This window comes from Notolepis coatsorum, assembly GCF_963971535.1.
Source record: "Notolepis coatsorum genome assembly, chromosome: 14".
In the NCBI taxonomy this organism is placed as follows: Eukaryota; Metazoa; Chordata; class Actinopteri; order Aulopiformes; family Paralepididae; genus Notolepis; species Notolepis coatsorum.
In genome coordinates, this window is record NC_140178.1 from 81,093,988 (window position 1) to 81,121,306 (window position 27,319).

The 27,319-nt window shown below is 46.1% G+C and overlaps 1 protein-coding gene across 1 annotated transcript in view; it reads right to left on the reverse strand.

Moving 5' to 3' along the window:
• The window catches only part of LOC311240583 (voltage-dependent T-type calcium channel subunit alpha-1I-like), a gene marked incomplete at its 3' end in the record, with an annotated part of 344,683 nt that overhangs the window by 46,602 nt on the left and 270,762 nt on the right, over nt 1-27,319 (reverse strand). Inside the window, 2 exon segments of the mRNA XM_084329158.1 lie at nt 639-760; nt 2,149-2,227. Of these exon segments, the coding sequence (XP_084185284.1) occupies nt 639-760; nt 2,149-2,227 (201 nt within the window).

Consider the following 27,319-nt stretch of genomic DNA (forward strand, 5'->3'; position numbering starts at 1 on the left):
ATGTATTGCGTAATTTCAATGTGGAAAACACACGTTGTTGAACTGGATCATGCATATTTATTAGAATGAATGAAATTTATGAATATTATCAACAAAAGCAACAGAATTGTTTCTGTATACACATTTATAAAACAAGGCATATTTAGCCTAAATATGTTGCCAGAACATAATAATAATAATAATAATAATAATAATAATAATAATAATAATAATAATAATAATAATAATAATAAATAATAATAATAATAATAATAATAATAATAATAATAATAATAATAATAATAATAATAATAATAATAATAACTTTATTTGTATAGCACTTTTCATACAGAGGTTGCAGTTCAAAGTTCAAAAGTGCTCTCAGAGCCAGGTGTGAACACCCCTGTGGGAGATGGATGGAGAGTTGGTACAGGTGTGAACACCCCTGTGGGAGATGGAGTGTTGGTACAGGTGTGAACACCCCTGTGGGAGATGGAGAGTTGGTACAGGTGTGAACACCCCTGTGGGAGATGGAGTGTTGGTACAGGTGTGAACACCCCTGTGGGAGATGGAGAGTTGGTACAGGTGTGAACACCCCTGTGGGAGATGGAGAGTTGGTACAGGTGTGAACACCCCTGTGGGAGATGGAGAGTTGGTACCTTCATGATGCCGTTCCAGTTGTCACCAGTAGATACTTGGAACAAGGTTAGGAAGGCCATGCCAAAGTTCTCGAAGGTGGCGTGACGACTAAAACCCTCACACGGGTATTCTGCATTACACACTGGAGAGGAGAGGAGAAGAGAGGGGAAGAGAGAGAGGGAGAAGAGAGGAGAAGAGATGATAGGAGAGTGAAAGTGAAAGAGGAGAGTAGAGTGAGAGGAGAGTGAGAGGAGAGGACAGGGGAGAAGAGGTGATAAAGAAAGAAAGAAAGAAAGAAAGAAAGAAAGAAAGAAAGAAAGAAAGAAAGAAAGAAAGAAAGAAAGAAAGAAAGAAAGAAAGAAAGAAAGAAAGAAAGAAAGAAAGAAAGAAAGAAAGAAAGAAAGAAAGAAAGAAAGAAAGAAAGAAAGAAAGAAAGAGTAAATATACTCACTAAGACTTGAACACACGTTCCTATAAACCAACCACCAAACAGACTCCATTTGATCCCCATCTCCAAGCTGCTGATTGTCAACATCTCAGTGTGCTCACAGTCGTAAAAGTGACTAAATCAGTGTATTTGTCCCACTCTCTGCACCCCAAACCCCAGAGGTAATCGGTGGGGTGCCCTCAAGAAAAGCCACAGACACATGTGGCACTAATCCGCCATCTGAGCTGCGATGGGAAGTGTGATCATTGCCGGAGTTCCCTGTGGGGGAAACGGGACATTTTGGGAGATACAATCCCCCCCTCAGGAGTCAGATGTGAATACTTGAGGATGGATGATGCATTCTAAAATTGTGATTGGTGGAGAGGGATCAGATGAAAGGAGAAGGCAAGGGAGACTGGAGGGATATGAGGAGAAGAAAGAGGAGCGAGCCTTGCAAAGATAAGGCTATTAGGTATGAGGGCTATCGAGTCTCTGACGATAGCATGTTAGTTTTATCCCTTTTGATCTCATAATGAAAGGTTCCTCTTCACTCCCGGCTTATGAATATATATATATATATATACACACAGCACATGACGCCAGGAATAGTATGCTAAGTGTTTCCCCAAAAGTCCCCCCCCCAAAAAAGTTTAGAGTTCACACAGAATCTCATCCTTTGTTGAAGAGAACATCCAGCATGGACTATTCCCTATTCATAGACGGTTCAGTTACTGTGGACATTAACAGCACCCCCAACCCCCCCCTCCCCCCCATAAAAAAAACAGTTCTGGCTTCTACATTCATATCCAAATGAGTTTAATTTCAAACCGGCTGTAACAGTTCATCAACCAGAAATATTCCCGGAAAATCCCCCCAAGCAACATTGTTCATTTAATTGATCTCCCGTTAATATTTAATGGAGAAGTGTTTCCTGACGGCATCACAATTTAATCTGGGCTCTCATGATTCCAACTTTGGAAGAGACTTTTTGTTTAGATCATTCAGCGATTCATTAATTTGATTTTGTTCTCGTATAGAGAACAAACAAGAAGGTCTTGTGTTCAGTCGAGATGCCGTGATTGGCTGAGAGCCATGCCACTCACCCAGTTCTCCAAAGAGCTCCACTCCCAAGGCGGCGTAGATGAAGAACAGCAGCATGAAGAGCAGGCCCAGGTTACCCACCTGACAACACACACACACACACACACACAGACACACACACACACACACACACACACACACACACACACACACACACACACACACACACACACACACACACACACACACACACACACACACACACACACACACACACACATGGGTAGAAGTCATAGAGTAAATAGCTTGTGGATCCCATGATGTTTGTGTGTGTATCTGTATGTGTGTGTACAACACATTTATAACTGAACTGCAAAACCTTTACTCAACCTGAAAAGTCACAACCCTACCGCACGCTACACTGCCGCTAGGTCAGTGGCTCTAACCTTAGTGGACAGAGGACAGAAGCCCTGGTGCGGAGCACACACCCAGAATGCCTTGTGGTCCGAGAAAGACTGAGTGCTCGCCGGGATGCGTGATTGTAATATTACTAGAGCTAATCACAATAATACTCATTTGAGTAGGTAGCAAAGCCAAGATACATAGCATGTTAGTCACTATAACATTACCAATTGGTTCCAATGTTGTTTTGTATCAAATGGAACAGACCATTACAAATGGAACAGTCGTAACGTTAGATTGCTAACTGCAAATGGGTCTACAGTATAGCACTAGCATGCTAGTGTCTATGTAGCTAGATAGCTTGGCTTAAATCATACGCTTCTCATCCTGACCTGCTGATGCTACTGATGCTACGTCTTATTTGATGTTCCTTTTTACACGACACAGCATCAGAACTGGGTGGTAAACGTTAGCGACTAACATGCAATGTATCTGGGCTTTGCTAACTACAGTAAAATGTATTTTCTGTGTAGTTATAGGGAGGGGAGGTCGCTTATAAGCCCTTGGGCTTTTTGACCATTCCTGCACATTTGAACTGTTCTTCTTTTACTTATTTTATTCCAGAATGTATGTTTGTAAGTGCAAATAACAATAAACAAATAAACAAATGGGTCTATTGTGACTAGCTCTAGTAACGCTACAATCTAGGAACGGCACGGTGGTGTAGTGGTTAACACTGTCGCCTCACAGCAAGAAGGTCCAGGGTTCGATTCCAACTTGGGGACCAGGTTTTCATGATGCCAGGTACCCAGGTGGGGTATCTCCCAGGCCTTTCTGTGTGGAGTTTGCATGTTCTCCCCGTGCTCGCAAGGGTTCCCCCCCCGATAAGAGAAACCCAATGGAAAAACATGCAAAAACAACAGATCGCTAACACTGTAGCGTCCGTGACAAAGACGTGCAGGAGCACTTGGATGGGCCCCGGGCGTGGCTCACGCCACAGCCCTCGTCTGCTCCCGGCTGCCCTTGGGGGGAAGGACGACGGGATGGGTTAAGCGCAGAGGAGTATCGCATCGGCGATCCTACAAAGACAATGCATGCGTGTGTGTGCTAACTAACCGCTGTGTGCCGCTAACATTGAGTGTCGTTGCATGCCAATTAAAGACCTCTGCGACAGGTCTTGCCTTATTATTATTATTATTATTATTATTATTATTATTATTATTATTATTATTATTATTATTATTATTATTATTATTATTATTATTATTATTATTATTATTATTATATTATTATTATTATTATTATTATTATTATTATTATTATTATTATTATTATTATTATTATTATTATTATTATTATTATTATTATTATTATTATTATTATTATTATTATTATTATTATTATTATTATTATTATTATTATTATTATTATTATTATTATTATTATTATTATTATTATTATTATTATGTCTACAACCGTAGTACACGTTGAACGCATCCCAACGGGTGCTCGGTCTTAAATGGACTGCATTTACACAGCGCTTTTATCCTAAGTGCTTTACATCTTATGCCTCACGTTCACCCATTCACTCACACATTCACACACTGACGGCAGAGGTAACCATGCAAGGTGCCAACCTGCTCATCGGGAGCAATTAGGGGTTAAGTGTCTTGCTCATGGACACTTCGACACGCTGATGAGAGGAGCCAGAATCGAACCAGGGACCTTCCAATTACCAGACCACGGTTCTACCTCTAACACTGGCCTACAGGGAGCAGAGACAAGTCATCGCCTGAATAGCGTATACTAGCGTTTCTCTAATAGTGTTGGATTTAGAGGAGAGTCAGTCAAACTGCAGCCCGTCGCTACAGTAAGGGTAGCTTCTTTTTTCTTTTTTCATTTTGTTTGTTTGCTCTAAAGAGGTTTCAAAACCCGTGGAGAATCCATTAGAAGCATTGCAATAACAAAGTGGGCTCTAAAGAGATTTCTCACCAGTCTAATTATGTCAGGAAAAGAGCTTGTTTGAGTGGCTTGCTTGCCGGGGCTCAGGAGGAGGACTGTAATATACTGTGTGTTCATTTAGAGGCAGTGTGGTCGTTGGGGGGGCGGGGGAGGGGGAGGGACAGGGGGAGGGGCTTATGACAACAACTACGCTCAGTCAGAAGGGAGAGCTCTGAAATGTGAAACAGTGGATTTAGCTGTAATGAGGTTTTTGAGACCAGGCAAAAATATAACAGGAAGTCACGTACATGTAGTACAGTTTTCAGGCTGGCGAGTAGTTGGTGGTCGGGAAAACGTGCATATATTTTTTCCGATGGCTTATTTAATATATGACGTGGGAATGGGTTGGGTTTCGGATTGGGTTTTGATGGAAATGCTGTGTAGGAAATTATATAATCCAATTGGCGGGCCGGGATGAAGACATTTTAGTCCCGTTGGACTACAGCTAATGGAGGTAATAGCCCTGCCGGCCTTCATTAAGAAGCCACGCATGATTTCTTGATCTGACACTTCTGGGGATAGGCTTGAGCACATTTCTAAATCAGCACTATCCCATCCGGAGTTCTTAACAATCTGTGCTTCTTAATGGCCTATGTCTATGGGGGAATCCAGGCTGTGGATGAATGCACCAAGCACTTAACAGACAGTTTATACAGGGTCATCAGACCTATGTTGCAGGAGCTGGTGGAGGTTGACCATAGAATTACGTTATGATTTCAAACTGTAACTGCAATTTATAATACATGAATTACATACAATTGTATATTGTGATGCAATTTTATAGCAGAGTAAAAAAAGCTAAAGCCTTTGTGTCCCTTTATTATTTTGATATCATTACATCCTCTCTTTCCTAGGCTGTGTGTGTGTCTCTCTCTCTCTCTCTCTCTCTCTCTCTCTCTCTCTCTCTCTCTCTCTCTCTCTCTCTCTCTCTCTCTCTCTCTCTCTCTCCCTCCCTCCCTCCCTCCCCCCTCTCTCTATCTCCCTCCCTCACCGCCCTCTCTCTCTGGACCCGCCTGGTCAACCTGGACCCCTGCTCACCCTGGACCCCCTCTGCCCCACTCCACCACGCTACCCTGTCCCAGGCCTGCTCTCCTTCACTGGATTGGATCACATACTCTTAGACCTGAGATAAATAAAAACAGGGGCAGGTGCAGTTTAGACAGAACAACACATATCCAACCTGGCAGCCACGTGCAAGCGATAAACAGAATGAAGCCGTCCTGCTTAGCGAACTGTAGTAGGGATCGCCTTAATGACTTTCTAAAACGCCTTTACACATGGCGTTGGCATCTGTCATGGGCCATTCTGGAACGTTTATCACCCGTTCCCTGAGAGCATATAAAACAATTGGCTATGCTTTAGTGTGGACTTTATACGCTAGCGGTAAGCTATTATCGTTAGCAAACAGCACACTGTCAGCCATTTTGCCTGGGCGGGGGAGAAGAAGATAAAGGAGGATGCTAGCGGGCTTTATTTCACTGTGTCTGTGGCGCGAGGAGAAGGCACAAAAGTGCCTTTCTATTAACGGCTGTCAAGGAGCTATTAAGATCAATTCCCATTTATAACTAGTCAATCGATCCCATAATGTAGTCCTGTGTTTGATCATATCCTCTATACTGTACATGGAGATCAAAAGAGATTCAAATCATGTTTTTTTTTTTTTTTTTTTTTTTTATGAATTATTATCACAGCTGTTCCCTATATATTCCTGTCTCGTTGCGGCACGATTGATATAATTTGCCCTCTTATGTGGCTACCTCTTAACATGCAACGGCCCACATGTGGGCCCTCTCAAGGACGATTCGCAATGCGCCACTTTGCCCACCTTTAGCGGCTCGGGTGTCGATTTTTATAATAATTAAAGCGCTATTTGTTGCCTGTCAATTGCCATGTCAGGCGACAAAATCCGTTCAGCGGTTCTCGAGTTACATGCCGATATGTGAGGCGTGCGCCAAAGTACAGCGCAGAGTCAGATTACCACCCCCAGACTCCCGAGGCTCTAGCTCCGTCAATCATTTGGCGATCCCGAAAATATTTGGACAGGGTTGTAGCCAATGAGTGTGGCTTTCCAATGATACCCCACGTGGGGATCTGCGAATCAGGGATCTAGGCTAAAAGTCATGAGTGAAAACAGGAAGATAAAAAGACGTTGAATGCATTGAAGTCTATGAGATAACTGAAACCTGCAGAGCTTTTTACACAGTTTACCAAAATCGCTCCTAATCACTCATTTCTAAACAGATTTTTTATGACATTTTTGGGAAATATACTTTTGGATATTGCAACTACTACAGAAAAACGTGAGTACACAAGTTTAAGTTCAACTCAAGTTCAGACCTATGTTACTCTATTTCATTAGCACTAAAAGTGATCTTAGTGGTGCGGCATAGCTAACCTATTGTTCAATTTGTGATAAAAGCACCAAATTTGGTACATATTTAGCTTAATATATTTAGAAGATATATGGATATTGGGGCATTGCAGATTGGCATTCTGGTGACCATGGTAACCATTTCCAAAAATGGCTGCCAGCGATTACTGGCATAGAACACTTTGGCCACCAAAGCTATTATTTCCATGTTTTTAACACCACAAATAGTATTTACATACAACTTAAAGTGAAGAACATGTTTTATTAATATTGTTTCATAATTATTATATAAAAAAAAATACAACAATTTACAAAACAGTATCAAACATTTTCCTTTTTATCCTACCCCCCCCCCCCCCCCCCCCCCACACACACACAAAATGGTGATGGGCCTATTGCCCGATTAAACTGTAGCAAAGAATGGTTCAACAGGGTTCAACTGGCACATTCTCAATCACAGAAGCAGAGGCCTGTACACTGAAGGTTTAGGTTAGGTTTACTTTATTTGTTCAAGGGGGACAGTGTACATTAATAAAACATTTTACAGATGTAAATGCACCCAATTTTAGCCAAAAGTCCCCCTGCCAGAAGGTACAGGCTAAAATCCCGTGTGAAAAAAGGGTTAGCAATAAAAACAGAATAAAATCAAGATAAATAACATTAGAATAAAAACACAACAAAAGCACATAGACATAGGATAGGGATACTGTTACGACCCAAGGGCCGGTCCTGCTGACCGGCAGGAGAATAACATTGGACATTGCTCTCCTCCTGACATTGGTCTCCTACCCTCTAGTGGCCAGACTAACCTGTTGGTACAGGTGGCCATTCTACTGTGGTTCCAAGTTATAGATATAGTGTCTAATTTTTATTGTCTTGGGCCACCCCTGTCTATGTGTGATGATACTTCCCTGTTGTGTTGTTGTGTGTCATTGCCGTAGTGTCTAGTTGTTGTTTAGTTTGTCATTGCTTTACTGTCATTGTGTATGTTGTGATTCTGTGTTGGCCAGGTGTTGTTGATTATCAATTAGTGTGGGTATTTAGGTGTCTGTCTGTCCTCCCTTCCTTGTGGCGACATTCCTCCAGTATCCTCTGTGTTCCCTGAGTCGTGCCTGCCTTCCCCGTTGATGTCTAGTGAGTCCTGTATACTTCTGTCGTTTTCTTGTTTTCCGTCGTTGTGTTATTAGTAGTGTTGTTTTGTATTTACATTTGGATAAGAAGTAAACACCCTTCTTCAAGCATCGCTCCTCGTCTCTGCCTACATTCCTTCTCCCTTGTGTGCTAACTGTGTTCTCAACTTCAATAGCACATCAAGCGTTACAGGATATAGGTCACAATACAGTCATGGACACAAGGACAGAGCACATCATGACATATTAAGAGACCCAGACATAGACAGACGCACCATATCGACACACACATACACACACAGACACCTCAGTGTTGACAGTGCTGGTTTTCAATGAGCCATTCCCTAACCCTGCACTTGAATGAATGGTATGATGTGGACACTAATTGTTTGAGGAATTTAGTTCCATTGGTGGGATGCTCTGTATGAAAAGACGGCCTGGCCAAATACACTTTTTTTTTAAAGGGATTGTACAGTCCCCCCTTGCCGCACCTCTAGTGTTCCTGGTTGAGGCATACTTGAGGTTGCTGAAACCGGACAAAGGAGGAGGAGCCAATCCACACTTTATTTTAAAAACTAGACAGACGTTTTGATATAGAGTCAGGTTTTCCCAACTGAGTAGATTATATTTTTTTAGAATGTGACAATGATGGTACCTGAATGGTTTCTTGTCTAGAATTTGTATTGCTTGTTTGTATAGTGATTGAAGTGGTTTCAGAATGGTGGAATGTGAATTGGACCAGGTTATAAAACAGTATGTGATGTGGGAAAGAACCATTGAATGAAAATATGTAATATATATATAAATGAAATGCAGCCTTCTTGCACCTGCAGCGCTTTTTGCAACCACTCTTGCAGCCACAAGAGATCAGCACGTGGCAGGATTGTGATGCTTGTGGCAATGTCGTCCAGTGGGGCTCATACATTCCTTCTGTCTTCACCCACCCCCAGTCAATTGGTGATGGCAGCACAGAGTCTGGAAGCAGTGTCTTCCCCCAGATGTGACCACCCTGGTAGACTGCTCTCTTGACGTGCTCGACCAGGTAGGCAGAATTTTCTGTGCCAAGCTTTTACGTGGAAAGAGTTTCCTTCTTGCCTGGTTCACCTTGGTGCAGGTGCTGGTTCTGTCAAATAGAAGTATGACAAACCTCTCAATAATGTGCATTTCATCATCTGGGATCTCCTTTGGTCCATTTGGTGGACTGGGAGTGGGGGGGGGGGGGGGGGGGGTGAAACACTGCACAACTGAGAATAGATATATGGGATGAAAACCTGCTGGGCATATTCATCAAATGTCTTGGCACCTGCTGGCTTCATCATCTGAATCATGGCAGCTCCATCAAGAACTACACAGGTAGCAGCAGGGGCTTTAGTCTGAGCTGGAGACAGGTCCTCCAGGCATTTCAGAAGGTCACTCTTGGTCACAAGTCGTAATCTACCTCCATCAGAGAGTGCTGGTGGCCATGCTTGTGTCATAATCACAGCGAGAGCGTACTTCACCCCTCCTCCTTCTCCCCTCACATTCACCACGCACTCCTCTTCATCCTCCCGTCCATCCACCACGGAAGCCTCACACCCTTTTATGGTCAGCATCCCTTCACCTCCCATCACTCAACCCAGCTGCACCTCATCCTCTGATTCACACGCTGTCAGGCACCTCACTCCTCACAGCTGTATCCCATCCCCTGATGATGAGGACCCTACTTCAACCGGATGACGCTGACCAGAAGTCGTGGTGGTGTTAGTATCATTACCTCTGTACGACGCCTCAGTCCGAAGACCTGCTAGGCATCCCTGTGTGATTATTCCCTGTTCTAACTTTCCTCTCTTGTGCCCAGGACCTCTGTGCCAGCGTGTCCCTGTCTGGACCCCCTGGAGCCTACCAAGGAGTTCCTGCTCCCTCTCTCAACACGGACCTGTGTCTTCCGTCTGCAGTAGCACTGGAGTGCACCTGCTCCCTTTATCCCCAATTCATATCTGTTGTACATTTCTGGATGTAATTCTTGCCTACTTGGGAATACCATTAAAACAACCTGAAACGCTCCATTCTCCTCTCCTGTGTTCAGCGATTGGGCTCTGCTTAAAACCCATTCTCACAGCTTGGTTCTCATGCTGGAAGAAGTCTTCCAGGTTTCCATCTCTTGTTTGACAGCTAATGTAGAGTCGTGAAAACAACTCAACATCACTTTTCATTGATGTCAGCTGCTGCTTCTCCTTACTTGCTGTCTTTGGCGTTGAGCCAACAAACAGTTTCAACCGGTTGCGGTGGATTGTGTCATCAATGGGTTTTGTTCTCTCCACAATACATTCCTTTGTGAATGCTTGGAACTGTTGTTGGCCAATCTTCTGTGCGTTCTTAACAGTCTCCACTGCCGATGGATCTGCAATCTCTTTGCTGTAAAGGACAAGCAGGTCTTCACTCTCCTCTTCGAATGGGTTGCCCAGTTCTTCCATTACATTGACGAGCGAGCAGACATCTTTTCTAAATGCTTTCTGCACACTTGCTGTCTGATCATGGTGGAACACCCCATCTTGTCTTCCCATGAGCTGGTGAGCATCTTCAAAGTCCTCAATCAGCACTCCAACCTCAGGGCCAGCTACCATCCACCGTCTGAGGGCACTAGGGTTGTCTGGAAGACCTACCGCCCCTCCATCACTCTTGATGCAAGCATTATTTTGCTCATGTGCTTGATCAATGGGGATTGGCGAGAAGACCTGATTGGTCTTCTGAATGGTGAAATTGCCTACATTCAATTCTCTGGCAACATCTGCGTGTCTTGTTGGTAGTTCAGTCATGTCACGAAGATCCAGCGCGCATAGTTTGTATGGTCCAGAGCAAAGAACCAGGGGACGAGTTCTGTCAGAGCATCGAGGTAAATGCTGAAGGACTGCCGCAGGTATCTCACATAGACCAGTAAACACAGCTCCAATGCCATGACTGTTGCCCAGTACTGGAATTGAGCGCAGCTCTCCTCCCTCCTTGAGCACCATTCATCAAACCCCAAAGGCGCATCTTCTGTATCTGTATCACGGTTATTGTAGGCCCGATACTGTTTCAAGTTCAAGTTTCTTTAATAGTTGTCATACAGAAGTACAGAATACTTTTGTACAAAATGCTTCTTACTGTTGCGCTCCAGAGACTGTGCATGACAAGATAAGTATGAAATAAAGACATAGTAAAAATTAGAAGTAAAAAAAGAGGTCACAGTGTTCAGTTTAGACATATGTACAATGTTCGTAGACGTAGTTACCATACAATATACAATACTGTGCAGTGTACTAATATACAATACTATATAGTGCAAGGCATAAATGGACGAGGTGCAGTTTAGGTACAATTCACAGTAGGTGTACGAGTTGTAGTGCAAATCCTTTATCAATAAATATAAAGTGTAAGTGTGTTTGTGTGATCTAAAGTGTGGAGAGTGGGTGCTGCAGTGTGTTGTTTGTTTGAGTGAGTGTGTGCGTGTGGGTGTGTGTGCTGTGTGCATTTGATGGTTGTTGCATAGTGATTATTGTTCGTTTAGCGATTATTGTTCGTTTAGCAGCCTGATGGCCTGGGGATAGAAGCTCCTTCTGAGTCTTTCTGTGCTCGCCATAAGACTCCGGTATCGCTTGCCTGACGGCAGCAGTTCAAAGAGGCAGTTGTTCGGGTGGCTCGAGTCCTTAATAATTCTCTTAGCCTTCCCCTTGCCCCGCTTGTTGTAAATGTTCTGGAGGGTGGGAAGCCCCCCTCTAATTGTGCGTTCGGCTGAACGTGTCACTCTTTGTAGTCTGCTACGGTCTTGTGCAGTGCTATTCCCAAACCAGGAGGTGATGTTGCCGGTCAGGATGCTCTCTATTGTACATGAGTAGAAGTTCCTAAGGATCTTCTGACTGACTTGGAACTTCCTTAGGCGCCTGAGGAAGTAGAGGCGTTGTCGTGCCTTCTTCACAACACTGTCAATGTGTGTGGTCCATGTCAAGTCCTCGGATATGTGGGCTCCGAGGTACTTGAAACTGTTCACTCTCTCAACTGGTGCCCCGTCGATGCTGAGGGGGCTGTAGTCCTTGACCCCCGACCTCCTGAAGTCCACAATCATCTCTTTTGTTTTGCTGACGTTCAGGGAGAGGCAGTTCTCCTGACACCACTGTGACAGGTTCTCTACCTCTTCCAGGTAGGCCCTTTCGTCGTTGGCAGAGATCAGGCCCACCACTACTGTGTCATCAGCAAATTTGATGATGGTGTTGTTGTTCCGCTGTGCTACGCAGTCATGTGTGTACAGGGAGTAGAGGAGGGGGCTCAGAACACAGCCCTGGGGGGCCCCTATGTTGAGCGTGATGGATGAGGAGGTGCAGTTGCCGGCTCTTACCACCTGGGGTCTGCCCGTCAGGAAGTCCAGGACCCACTGGCACAGGTCATAGTTCAAGCCCAGGTCCCTGAGCTTGGCTATGAGTTTGGAGGGGACTATGGTATTGAATGCTGAGCTGTAGTCGATGAACAGCATTCTCACATAGTTCCTCTGCCTCTTGTCCAGATGTGATGCTGCTGTGTGCAGCACATGGGCTATGGCGTCCTCCGTGGACCTGTTGGGGCGATATGCAAATTGCAGAGGGTCCAGGTTGATGGGGAGGGAGGAACAGATGTAGCCCTTCACTAGCTTCTCAAAGCACTTCATGGCTATGGAGGTGAGGGCTACAGGGCGGTAGTCGTTGAGGCAAGCGGGCGTAGATTTTTTGGGTACAGGGATGATGGTGGACTTCTTCAGACAGGTGGGGATGACGGCCTGTTCCAAGGACAGGTTGAAGATGTCAGTGAATACCGGGGCCAGTTGGTCGGCACAGACTTTTAGGACGCGGCCGGGGATGCCGTCCGGTCCTGCTGCCTTCCTGATATCCACTTTTTTAAAGATCCGTCTCACCTCATGCTCTGTTACCCTGAACACTGAGTCTCCATCAGCAGACCCCCCCCCCCCATTGCCGTGGTTTGTAGGCTGGTGTTGTTATTCACAGCCTCAAACCTCGCATAGAAGGAGTTGAGATCATTTGCTAAGGAGATGTCACTGTTCAGTTTGAGGGGGGTTCCTTTGTAGTCTGTCATTGTTCTGAGGCCCTGCCACATGCCTCTAGAGTCAGCCTGTTCAAACTGAAGTTCAACTTTATCCCTGTAACGCCGTTTTGCCTCTATTACTGCTCTCCTGACGTTGTATCTTGCCATCTTGTGTTCTTCCATGTTGCCTGTCACCAGCCCGGTGTTGTATGCTGATGTGCGCACTTTCAGAGCCTCACGGACGGATTTGTCTACCCAGGGCTTTTGATTTGGGTAGATATTAATTTTGGTGGAGGGGATTATTACTTCTACCTGAGTACAGACATAGTCAATCACCGTTTCGGTGTATTCGTTAATATTGGCTGTGTTATCACGGAATACACTCCATTCTGTGCTTCCCAGCACTGCTTGGAGTGACTCCACTGACGTCACGGCCCAACGCTTAACCTCTCGCGAGACCACCGGCGTTCGCTTGAGACTCTGTTTGTACTTAGGCAAAAGAAAAATGGCGGCGTGATCGCTTTTACCGAATGGACTAAGAGCCTGTGACTTGTACCCATTCTTAAATTGCGAGTATACATGGTCTAATATGTTCTCGCCTCTGGTGGGACAGGTCACATGCTGATAGAAATTCGGCAGCACCTTTTTAACTGGCGCTGCTCTGATGGCTGCCTTTCTGATCGCTCCGACGAGACTGTGCTTTATTTTGTTAATTTTTATAGTATTAGGAGTTTTATTTGCACCAACTGTTGGTGCATTATATGTGTATGACCGTCAGTCAATCATTGACATTGGATTAAGAAAAACTTACTGTTTGGATTGCTCTCTGGATCGGATCGCTGAACAGCAGAAATGGCCCGCCGAGATCCTTTGTTATGCCGGCCATGGCCAAGACCACCAGAAGCCGCCGCGAAGACGAGGAAAGAGAGCCGGGGTCCGGAACAGACTGAGGTCCAAACGACACAGAACCACATTGCCCAGCATATTGTTGGCCAATGTGCAATCGATAGGAAACAAATTGGACGACATCAGAGCAAGGATCCAATTCCAGAGGGACATTCGGGATTGTAACGTCCTCTGTTTCACAGAAACTTGGCTGAGTCCAGATGTCCCGAATCACGCGATAGAACCGGCAGACCACTTCTTCGTTCTCCGCAAAGACCGGACGGCAGAAGGGTCACTAAAGACGAGAGGAGGCGGCATTGCCTTCATGATAAACAAGGAGTGGTGCGATTTAGGCAACACAAAGGAACTGTCTAACCACTGCTCCCCAGACCTGGAGTTTATCACGATAAAATGTCGACCCTTCTTCCTCCCAAGAGAGTTAACGTCCATCATCCTCATCGGAGTGTACATTCCACCACACGCGAACACTGGGGTCGCACTTTCAAAACTTCACGACGAGGTAAACAAACTCCAGGCAGCTAATGTTGACGCTGCCATTTTGGTCCTGCAGGACATTATAGTGCAGCCACTGTGACTTGGTGGGCACGTCAGGTGCGAGCAACATGTGCTGCACGCAAGGAGTCAGCAGTGCCTGCTGTTGTGATCTCTACTTGTACCAGTGCTTCAACCCAGCCACTGCCTTTCAACCAATCACCCAGGGTCTTCAGAGCTGCCATCTCTATATGCAGGCCGCCAAACATCACAACAAATTTGTCTTCCCCATACATCTCTGGCCACTTCCACTGGATCTGCTTGGCAATAGCATACAGGGGTTGATCAAATGTTACTACTGGTGTCTGCCCAGAATTCAGACGTTGAACTGCATTTCTGACTACATCCATGGAGTGTTTGATCATTGCCACTGTGTGGGCACTCTCGTAGAACAGGGGTAGTAGGGCACATGGGCAGATTACTTTTCTTCCAGCAAGCTGTTGACTTGCATGGTATGCAGCCCAGGACATTTTGTCCACACTCTGATTCACAGAGTTCTCTTCATCGCCAGCACCACCATGTGGTAAAAAAATATATATAATAATAATAATATATATAAAAAAAATATTTACATTTTAATTATTTCTTTGCTTTTGCAATGTAAGCTTGGGGCCAGCTTATACCTCATACACTGTACTTAAATAAATAACATTTGCACTTTAGTATGCTATAATATAGGAAATTACGTCTTTAAGCAGCCTGCTACGATAACTGTTTTACTGATTCATGCCACTATATATTATTAATATAATGAAATTACAAAAATGTTTGTAAATGTCCTTAGAATGGTGAGTGAGTATTTTATTTGGTTATCAGGGTTAGTGGGATCTAGATTATACCCGTTATTGCATGCAAATCCAATGGGATAGGAAAGTTTGACCAAGCGCTGGTGGCCATTTTGAAAAATGCCTGCCACGGCCACCAGGGTGCTAGTTTGTAACGCCCCAATATCCAGTTTTGTTCCCAATATATCTATCAACACATCTGCCAAATTTGGTGCCTTTATCACAAAATGAACAATTGGTTTGATATGTTGAGCTATGCCGCACCACTATTTTTCTTTATTGTATCCGAAACTTCAGAATGTTATCTTTTAAAAGAGACCAGGTGTATGCATGTGCTATAAGTATAAAATATAGTATTTTGTATGCAGTCCTCAAAAACGAAAACTAAAATGGCCACCTTTTGGGGCGCCTGTTAAGAGGCTAGACAACGCTATCATAGCCCGTCCCGGAGCGTTTTAATAATATCCTAAAGCCTTTTGTGGAAATGTCAATATCCACCGTCGATAGCCAGCGCGCTGTAATGAAGTACGTTTGGCAGGCTGCCATTTTAATTCTATGCTGGGATATAATATCACCTCCGGTGTAGTCCCTAACCTGGTGTAATACACACTTTACACACACATACACGCACACACTCGCCAACTGGACCTGTTTAATTACCCCTTGGTTTTAATTACCTCTCCAGATGCCCCTGGGAAGGTGCAAAGGGCTCTGTGTTAATGAGAGGAGGATCAATAGAAGAAAAAAAGAACATAATTCCTTCACCCCCGTCTGCCCTCCCTGAAAAACACCATCACCTGTTCCCTCCCCTTTGGTCTTTTACACCAGGTATGCCATCTGTCCGTCTGTCTGTCTCTCTGACTCTCTGTCTTCATTTTATGCTTTTCATTATGTGCTCGGCCAGTCGGACGGCTTGTGTTTGTGTGTGTGTGTGTGTGTGTGTGTGTGTGTGTGTGTGTGTGTGTGTGTGTGTGTGTGCATATTCTGTCTGAGTCTGTCCCAATGTCCCATAGTCTGTCTGCCTGTCTGTCCATAACCCTGTGTGTCTGAATGTTTGTCTGTGTTAACCAACCTGTCTGTATATGTCTCTAATACTAACTCTAACACTAACACTAACACTAACTCTAACACTAACACTAACACTAACTCTAACTCTAACACTAACACTAACATTAACTCTAACACTAACACTAACTCTAACACTAACTCTAACTCTAACACTAACACTAACATTAACTCTAACACTAACACTAACTCTAACACTAACACTAACTCTAACTCTAACACTAACTCTAACACTAACTCTAACACTAACACTAACACTAACACTAACCCTAACTCTAACTGTAACACTAACACTAACACTAACCCTAACACTAACACTAACTCTAACACTAACTCTAACACTAACAGTAACACTAACACTAACTCTAACACTAACTCTAACGCTAACACTAACTCTAACTCTAACACTAACACTAACTCTAACTCTAACACTAACATTAACACTAACACTAACACTAACACTAACTCTAACACTAACTCTAACGCTAACACTAACACTAACACTAACACTAACACTAACCCTAACTCTAACACTAACGCTAACACTAACTCTAACTCTAACACTAACACTAACACTAACTCTAACATTAACTCTAACACTAACACTAACTCTAACGCTAACACTAACACTAACGCTAACATTAACTCTAACACTAACACTAACACTAACTCTAACATTAACTCTAACACTAACACTAACTCTAACGCTAACACTAACACTAACACTAACACTAACTCTAACACTAACTCTAACGCTAACACTAACTCTAACACTAACACTAACTCTAACACTAACACTAACTCTAACAGTAACTCTAACGCTAACACTAACTCTAACACTAACACTAACTCTAACTCTAACACTAACTCTAACTCTAACACTAACACTAACTCTAACACTAACACTAACTATAACACTAACACTAACAATAACACTAACTCTAACTCTAACACTAACTCTAACACTAACTCTAACTCTAATACTAACTCTAACGCTAACACTAACTCTAACACTAACTCTAACACTAACTCTAACGCTAACACTAACTCTAACGCTAACTCTAACACTAACACTAACTCTAACACTAACTCTAACGCTAACACTAACTCTAACTCTAACACTAACACTACCACTAACTCTAACACTAACACTAACTCTAACTCTAACACTAACACTAACACTAACTCTAACACTAACACTAACCCTAACACTAACTCTAACCCTAACACTAACTCTAACACTAACCCTAACCCTAACTCTAACACTAACTCTAACACTAACACTAATACTAACTCTAACTCTAACACTAACTCTAACACTAACACTAACTCTAACTCTAACACTAACACTAACTCTAACACTAACTCTAACACTAACACTAACACTAACACTAACTCTAACTCTAACTCTAACACTAACTCTAACACTAACTCTAACTCTAACACTAACTCTAACGCTAACACTAACTCTAACACTAACACTAACTCTAACACTAACTCTAACACTAACACTAACTCTAACGCTAACTCTAACACTAACACTAACACTAACTCTAACACTAACTCTAACACTAACTCTAACGCTAACACTAACTCTAACTCTAACACTAACTCTAACTCTAACACTAACTCTAACGCTAACACTAACACTAACTCTAACACTAACACTAACTCTAACACTAACTCTAACGCTAACACTAACTCTAACGCTAACTCTAACACTAACACTAACACTAACTCTAACTCTAACGCTAACACTAACACTAACTCTAACACTAACTCTAACACTAACACTAACTCTAACACTAACTCTAACTCTAACACTAACACTAACACTACCACTAACTCTAACACTAACACTAACTCTAACTCTAACACTAACACTAACACTAACTCTAACACTAACACTAACCCTAACACTAACTCTAACCCTAACACTAACTCTAACACTAACACTAACTCTAACACTAACACTAACACTAACTCTAACTCTAACACTAACACTAACACTAACACTAACTCTAACACTAACACTAACACTAACACGAACACGAACACTAACTCTAACACTAACACTAACACTAACACTAACACTAACTCTAACACTAACACTAACACTAACTCTAACACTAACTCTAACACTAACACTAACTCTAACACTAACACTAACACTAACTCTAACTCTAACACTAACACTAACACTAACTCTAACTGTTACAAAGGATCAGATTAAACCGAATATATATATTTATTGATTGATATATATTGCATAATATTTGTATATCGTTTGATATCCCTTGTATATTCCTTGTACATATACACGGAATATCCCTTTAGCCTAGTACAGACCATAATATTTCATTCTCCTATTGGACAGCGGTCCACAGGCGCCAAGGCCATGCCTCCAGAGTCAGGTTCAAAGCCACCGTCAAGACATGTCTGTACATGCCCGGCCTTGCCCAAGAATACGAGACAGAAATGAGGTTGGCACTAGATTGTTCGCCGTGCATATAAATATGGCGCAGGTGAATACAGAAGTATGTTACCCAATAAGTTGAAGCCTCACCCACGATACAACGTGCGGTGAAGTATGGCCTGTTTGGCCCCAAATAGAGCATTGAGACCGCGTGCGAATTAATAACTGAAGTGTCAGAGTTTGGCGCTATACGTCGAGTGCGACATATTTCTATTAAGTCAGTAATAGTCTATTTGTGTATAGTGTATCGTGCGGCTAAAGTTCTACAGTGACCAGCATCACCAACGCTTCCTCGTATCAGCTAGAGAGCTTATCCAAGCTGGGCTGCTTTCATGGCGCTTTCACCCGAGGAGCCCTAGACGAGAACCGTGTGGACATGTACACTGGATTAATCTACCCGACGACTACATAGCCCTTTGCGGCTGGATTATATTTGCTTTTGGTCCTGTGATTAATGGAGCGGAGAATCGCCGACGCCTACACGTGTGTGGGATTTACCCTGTGAGGAGCCACGTCGAGTCTGCGCCTCAGAGAGCCTGAGGCAGGCTAGCTTTCTTCCCTGTGGATCTACAGGCTACGGAGAACAGCTGTATTCGTCTGTGGATCAAGATCTTATTGCACCGTCTCCCGTACTCGGAGTCTCCTTATCATCGTTGACCCAGGCTCTACTACCGACAGATCCTCTACCCCTGCTGGCTTACAACCGGGGGGACCTATGGTGTACCATAGATATAATTCCCTAAGATTCAGGTTGTATAATTACCTCCTGCGTAACGAGAGAATGGACATTCATTATTGATTTGCCTACGCACATTCCTTTGCCTTATAAGTGCATTCAAAGTAAAATAGAGAAGTATATTATGTACCTTTTGCTGCAATAAATACTTAATTACAACTTTGTGTGGAACCGATTCATTGTGGGAAGTGTTCATCATATTTATATATCATGTACTGTATGAACAGTAATTAAAGTACATAAGACGGTAGTGGTTTAATGATACCATACTACATATCAATACAGTCAGGGAATTGTACCCCTCAGTTACAATTGGTCCTTCGAGCCGGAGGGTAACTAGTGTAATATTAATATAGTGGTATTAATATTGACATGGCCAATGATGAACACTCCACAAAACGGTTCTCCTAAAGTAGATCGCCCGCAGCGTAGACGGCAGACACCTCAGTACTTAGAGGATTACGTTGCCAATATACTACCTAGCTTTCTACAGACGGTAAACGCGGAAAAAGTAGATAGTAAAATGATGTCCGACCCTATCGACCAGGTTACCCCGCCAATAGAGGCCCTAGTGGGTTCTAACGTAACTGACCAAGCTCACGGTAGGGACCAGGAGGGACCCGACATGACTTTACCCCCCGCCAAGACCGAAGAAGTAGTCCCCGGAGAGCTCCAGGATAAAGACAGCCCTCCAGGGATGGAACTCGACCCGCTACAAGAAGAGGCGAGCACCCCGGAGATGGATCTCCAGGACTCGCCACAGGAGAACAGATCTCCAACGAGTACTGCCAGGAGCGGATCACCTCAACGTCTTCCCCCAGCGAGGCGGACAAGATGCTGGCACAGGCATTCCTCGCCAGCCTGGCAGCCTCAACAGAGCGCGATCGACTCCAAGCACAGACGCTTAGTGAGCGCGAACATTCTTCCATGGAAAGAGAACGCCTTCAAGCGCAGCAACGGAGCGACGAAGATCGTATACGTCTAGAGATTAGACGCCTTCAGACGGAAGAGAATATGGTAAGGGACCGGGTTGAAGCCCAGCGCGCCGCCGCCGAAGCCCAGCGCGCCGCTGCCGGTGCCCAAAGAGAAGCAGAGCGCGACCTCGCTCTCACCAAGCGCGAAGCCGAGCGCGACCGATTACAAGCGCAGATAATGGAGCAGCTGATCACCAGGGCAACACCCCCTCCCTCCGCACAGGGTTCCAGGGCCTCGTCAAGACAAGGGTCAAGGGCACCCTCCCCTACCCGATCAAGCGACCCTGAGCCCGACCACCAGAGAGAGCCTATACCCCCCTCCGAACCCCTTCCCCGACCGGTCCAAGTGAGACCCAGCTACAAGGAAGAAACGGTCTACACCGCGGAGAGTCTAAATAGACGACTACAGGATCCTAGAGGACCTGCCAGAGGAAGAAGAAGAGGGAGAGGAGGAGAGTCAAGCCCGACAGCAGCACAGTACTCCACAGGACCAGGAGGTTCAGTACAGCCCAGGCTCTACCCCCGCGGCTCTGCGCTACAGACCCCCGACTCAATTCACGGGTGAGCTTGACGCACGACCAGCCCCGAGGAACAGCACCTGGATACGCGGGCCATGGTACCCAGCAGGTACCAGCCCACCAAGAGGCGTAAGAGGAGACTCGCCTAGGAGGCCTCTCTTCCAACGCTCACCGATGTGCCAGCCATCCATGGCATCATACATTGGCACACCGACGTTTCCGGACTTCACCCACGAGAACAGAGCACAGTACACGGAGCTACGAATGTGCTTAGAGACAATGATGTCCGATGTAGCTGATGTAGCCGTACAAGTATGCTATCCTACTGAAGCACCTCAAGGTGCCCCGAGTGCACAATATAGCGCTGGCCTATGCCACCTCTACTACCCCATACACAGCGGCTCTAGCAGCACTCGACCAAAGATATGGACGCATATGGGACTACGTAATACAAGAGATAAGGCATATTGACCGCCTACCCCCAGCCACAGACAATCGCTCACTAGATGACCTGTCTATCAAGGTACAATCCCTGGTAGGGATGCTGGGGGCGCAAAGAGAAAAGGGTATGCACGAACTGTACGCAAACTCTAATGTCGAGAGGATTTTAGAGAAGCTTCCGCCCGCCCGACAAGACCGCTTCAGGCGGCAAAGAGACCACCGTGATCCTAACGGTCCCGAGCCATCCCTCCTAGACCTAGCCGACTTCCTGGCGAGAGAAGTCAACAGCCTACGGTTGGATACGTTCATGCGGAGCACACCAAGCTCCAGAGAGGGACCTAGGAGAGCAAACGATGGCCGCAGATTGGTGACCGTCATGCACCAATCAGAATCAGTACCGAGCAGCAAGAACCACAGTACCCCCTCGATGAAAGAGAAGTGGAAGATGGTGTGCCCGTACTGCGAAAAGGAACACTGGTTGTCACAATGTGACACGTTCAAGAAGATGACCGCCGACGAGGTGAGTCAATGGATAAAGTCCAACCGATGCTGTTACCGATGTGCGCGCAGTCACATGGCAGCCGATTGCCGCTTAAAGAAGAGGTGTAGTCGGTGTGACGGAGCCCACCTAGATGTCCTACACGACAGTAACAGAAGAAAGCCTGCACCCTCAAGCAGAACAAAGGCAAGTGTTATGTACATTGACCCCGCCAGCAGCGGGGGCGCCCGGGTGCTCTTAAAGGTGGTCCGCGTAACACTGAGTTACCAAGATAAGGTCATGGACACTTACGCCGTCCTTGACGACGGGTCAGAGAAGACCCTTCTCCTCGCGTCCGCTGCGGCCCAGCTGGGGCTGCGGGGGAGCGAAAACCAGATGACGATTCGGACAATAAGAAGAGATCTAAAGACGATAAAGGGCGAGAATGTCTCCTTCACTATCGCAGCAAGCGGGCAGCCAGAGAGACGGTATAGGATTACTAACGCTTTCACCAGCCAAGAAATAGGCCTGTCGCAGTACACCTACCCCGTCGCCAAGCTGATGGATAAATATGTGCACCTGCGTCAACTACCTATACCGCTCATAGACGGTGCCACCCCGACCCTGCTGATAGGCTCCGACCATGCAGACCTCATTGTCCCGATTGACCGGGTCCACACAGGGCCCAGAGGCTGTCCTGCAGCAGTCGAGACCCGCCTAGGATGGACATTACAAGGCCCCCTCGCTAAGTCTCTTAACCGAACAGCAGCCACTAGCTGCCTCCACTCCAGAGTGACAGAAGAAGACACCACCCTCCTACAGCATGTCGAGAGGCTATGGACACTAGAGACAATGCCCTTTAAGAACGAAAAGAAAGACATTCGTTCCAAGGAAGACATTTACGCTATAGCCCTCCTCGAGCAGGGGACAAAGAGAGTCAAAGTCAACGGAGTGATGAGATACGCAACTCCACTCCTGAGGCGAGAGGGTATGCCTACCTTCCACGCCCCCAAAAGAAGCAACGGAGCGGTATCTATTGAACACAGAGCGGCGCCTAGCCAGAGACCCCGCTCAAGAGACTGTGTACCGCGCTGAGATTAACAAGCTAATCACAGCGGGACACATAAAGAAAATTGACATTAAAGAGGCCGATCAGACGACCGAATCATGGTACGTGCCGCAACACAAAGTCCACCACAACGGCAAGGATCGTATTGTGTTCAACTGCAGCTACCAGATCGGATCACAAAATCTGAATAAAGAGCTCTTGCCCGGCCCAACATTCGGCCCCTCTCTACTAGGCGTGTTACTACGTTTCCGCCAAGACAAGGTGGCCATCAGCGGCGACATCAAAGGGATGTTCCTGCAGGTGAGACTAGTGGAGGAGGACAAGCCCCTGCTGCGGTTCCTATGGAGAGAGAGGATCGGGGATGAGCAACCAGCCATCTATCAATGGGAAGTCCTCCCTTTCGGAACCACATGCAGCCCATGCTGTGCTACGTTTGCACTGCAAAAGCACGTCGCAGAGGACCCAGCAGCTGATGAAGAGGTCCGACAAAGTGTAGGAAATAGTTTCTACGTGGACAACTGTCTGCAAAGCGTCTCGACGCCAGAAGAAGCCGAGGCCCTTCTACTCAAGCTCCGTGCCTCCCTGATCAAAGGCGGCTTTGATCTCAGGCAGTGGGCCAGCAGCGACCCGCAAGTATTGCGCAGCCTCTCCCCCGAGGACAAGGCAGCAAGCAGCGAGACCTGGATGGCGACCATCCCAGGAGAAGCCCAAGAAATGACATTAGGACTAGTCTGGCGCTTCAAAACAGACTCGCTCCATTATAAACACACACCCCTGACCAAGGAGCAGGGAAGGTCGACTGCACTACCGACCACCAGACGGAGTGTATACAGAACACTCGCCAGACAATATGACCCGTTGGGATGTATTCTACCTTACACCACCAGGGCAAAGATGATTGTAAGAGCGTTATGGGACAAGGACCAGGGCTGGGACGACCCCATACCCGAGCACCTTGCATCCACATGGAGAGAGTGGGAGACGGAACTCAGCTCACTCCCAGGTGTCAACATACGCCGCAGCTACTTCCCACCCACAGTGAGGCCGGAGACGTGCCAGATGGACCTGCACGTCTTCAGCGACGCCTCCGAAGTAGCCTACGGTTCGGTGGCCTACTTGCGTGCCCGAGAGGAGGGAGGAGAAATACATACTGCTTTCATCCTGGCTCGCTCAAGAATAGCCCCACGCAAGCAACAGTCTATCCCGCGTCTAGAGCTCTGCGCAGCCCTAGCAGGAGCACAACTCGCCACGTTAATCCAACGTGAACTCACCATTCCGGTGCAAAGAACAATCTTGTGGTCAGACTCCACGACAGTACTCACATGGATCCGGTCTGATTCGTGCAGATACAAGGTCTTCGTGGGAGTCAGAGTCACAGAGATTCAAGATTTAACGGAAGTAGCAAGCTGGAGGTATGTGGACACAAAACACAACCCAGCTGACGTCATCACCCGGGGAATGTCCCTGGATGACCTCACCCGTCACAACCCATACAGTGACGGGCCAGAGTTCCTCAAGCTCCCGGAAGAAGAGTGGCCTACACCCACCCCACGGGAAGCGAGTAAAGAGGAGGCCGAAAAAAAGAAATCTATGTTCTGTGGATTGAACACACTCGTCTCCACAGACCCCGACGTAGACGATTGCCTCACCCTAGAGAGTGCGCAGCTAAAGACATTCCTGTGGCACCACCCAGAGGTTCAGCTCACTACTGACATTACAGCAGCCGACTACGAAGAAGCAGAACTTCTTCTACTACAACGAGCCCAGAGAGACTCGTTTCCCGATGAGCTAGACTGTCTACAGGGAGCAAAGCCCGTCCCATCAGACAGCAGACTGCTCCACCTAGCCCCCGAGAGCGACGCCCATGGTCTCATCAGAGTGGGTGGTCGTCTGCGGAGAGCTCCAGACTTACCGGATGACGTCAAGTACCCAATAGTCTTAAACAGCCGACACAAGGTCACAGAGCTGATCATAAAGAAATACGATGAGGATGTGCATCACGCCGGGGCAGAGAGAGTCTTCGCGGAGATCAGACGTCGTTATTGGATACTGCAAGGGAGAGAAGCAGTGCTGCGCTTCCAGCGAACCTGTCTAGACTGTCGTAAATGGCGAGCGCAGCCCAGTATACCCCGGATGGCTGACCTACCTCCCTGTCGCCTCCGACTCGGCGACAAGCCTTTTCACTCCACCGGTATGGACTGTTTTGGCCCGCTGTATATAAAGAAAGGAAGAGGAACCGAGAAGCGGTGGGGTATTGTATTCAAATGCATGACCACCCGAGCGATGCATATAGAACTCCTTCCAACCATGAGCACAGACTCATTCCTTATGGCCTTCCGAAGATTCACATCGCGGAAAGGCAAACCGTCTATACTATTGTCTGATCACGGGACAAACTTCAAAGGCGGAGAAAGAGAGCTGAGAGAGAGCTTCCAAGCTATGGGCCCAGAACTTAAGACCCACCTCGCTCCATCCCAGATTGACTTCCAGTTTAATCCCCCGAACGCACCCCACTTCGGTGGAACTTGGGAACGAGAAGTACGTTCAATAAAGACAGCCCTGTACGCCGTGCTTGGGGCCCAGACCGTGGCGGAAGAAGTCTTAATGACAGTCCTCACGGAGATCGAGGGAGTATTGAACTCAAAGCCCCTCGGTTACGTCTCAAGTGATGTAGCAGATGTCGACCCAGTCACCCCCAACACACTCTTGATGGGGCGGCTGGACCCCGCGCTACCACAGACAATGTACAGGCCTGAAGAAGCGAACGGCCGAAGAATGTGGAGGTACAGTCAAGCATTGGCTGACAAGTTTTGGAACAGCTTCCTACTCCACTATCCACCGTCTCTACAGACCCGCCAGAAGTGGGTGAAAGAGAGAGACAATTTGACAGAAGGAACAGTCGTCATGATTATCGACCAGTCACTACCCCGAGCTATGTGGCCGGCTGGCCGCGTAAGCAAAGTGATCACCGGTGCCGACGGAAAGGTCCGAGCAGCCGAAGTGCTCGTCCAAGGACGGATCTACACCCGACCCGTGGCGAGGCTAATAGAACTGCCAAGGCTCCCCGATACTATCGATGACGACCATGACCCCATGACTTTGTGAACTGCCCGACCCCTCACAACAGACATTGAGTAGTGGACAGTGCGGTTAATCTGTCTCTGCTTAGCTAATTAGGTGGGACTAATTAGGAGGCGGCTGTTACAAAGGATCAGATTAAACCGAATATATATATTTATTGATTGATATATATTGCATAATATTTGTATATCGTTTGATATCCCTTGTATATTCCTTGTACATATACACGGAATATCCCTTTAGCCTAGTACAGACCATAATATTTCATTCTCCTATTGGACAGCGGTCCACAGGCGCCAAGGCCATGCCTCCAGAGTCAGGTTCAAAGCCACCGTCAAGACATGTCTGTACATGCCCGGCCTTGCCCAAGAATACGAGACAGAAATGAGGTTGGCACTAGATTGTTCGCCGTGCATATAAATATGGCGCAGGTGAATACAGAAGTATGTTACCCAATAAGTTGAAGCCTCACCCACGATACAACGTGCAGTGAAGTATGGCCTGTTTGGCCCCAAATAGAGCATTGAGACCGCGTGCGAATTAATAACTGAAGTGTCAGAGTTTGGCGCTATACCGTCGAGTGCGACATATTTCTATTAAGTCAGTAATAGTCTATTTGTGTATAGTGTATCGTGCGGCTAAAGTTCTACAGTGACCAGCATCACCAACGCTTCCTCGTATCAGCTAGAGAGCTTATCCAGGCTGGGCTGCTTTCATGGCGCTTTCACCCGAGGAGCCCTAGACGAGAACCGTGTGGACATGTACACTGGATTAATCTACCCGACGACTACATAGCCCTTTGCGGCTGGATTATATTTGCTTTTGTTCCTGTGATTAATGGAGCGGAGAATCGCCGACGCCTACACGTGTGTGGGATTTACCCTGTGAGGAGCCACGTCGAGTCTGCGCCTCAGAGAGCCTGAGGCAGGCTAGCTTTCTTCCCTGTGGATCTACAGGCTACGGAGAACAGCTGTATTCGTCTGTGGATCAAGATCTTATTGCACCGTCTCCCGTACTCGGAGTCTCCTTATCATCGTTGACCCAGGCTCTACTACCGACAGATCCTCTACCCCTGCTGGCTTACAACCGGGGGGACCCTTCCAGTATCTCCCGCTATATATTACTAGTGTACCATAGATATAATTCCCTAAGATTCAGGTTGTATAATTACCTCCTGCGTAACCAGAGAATGGACATTCATTATTGATTTGCCTACGCACATTCCTTTGCCTTATAAGTGC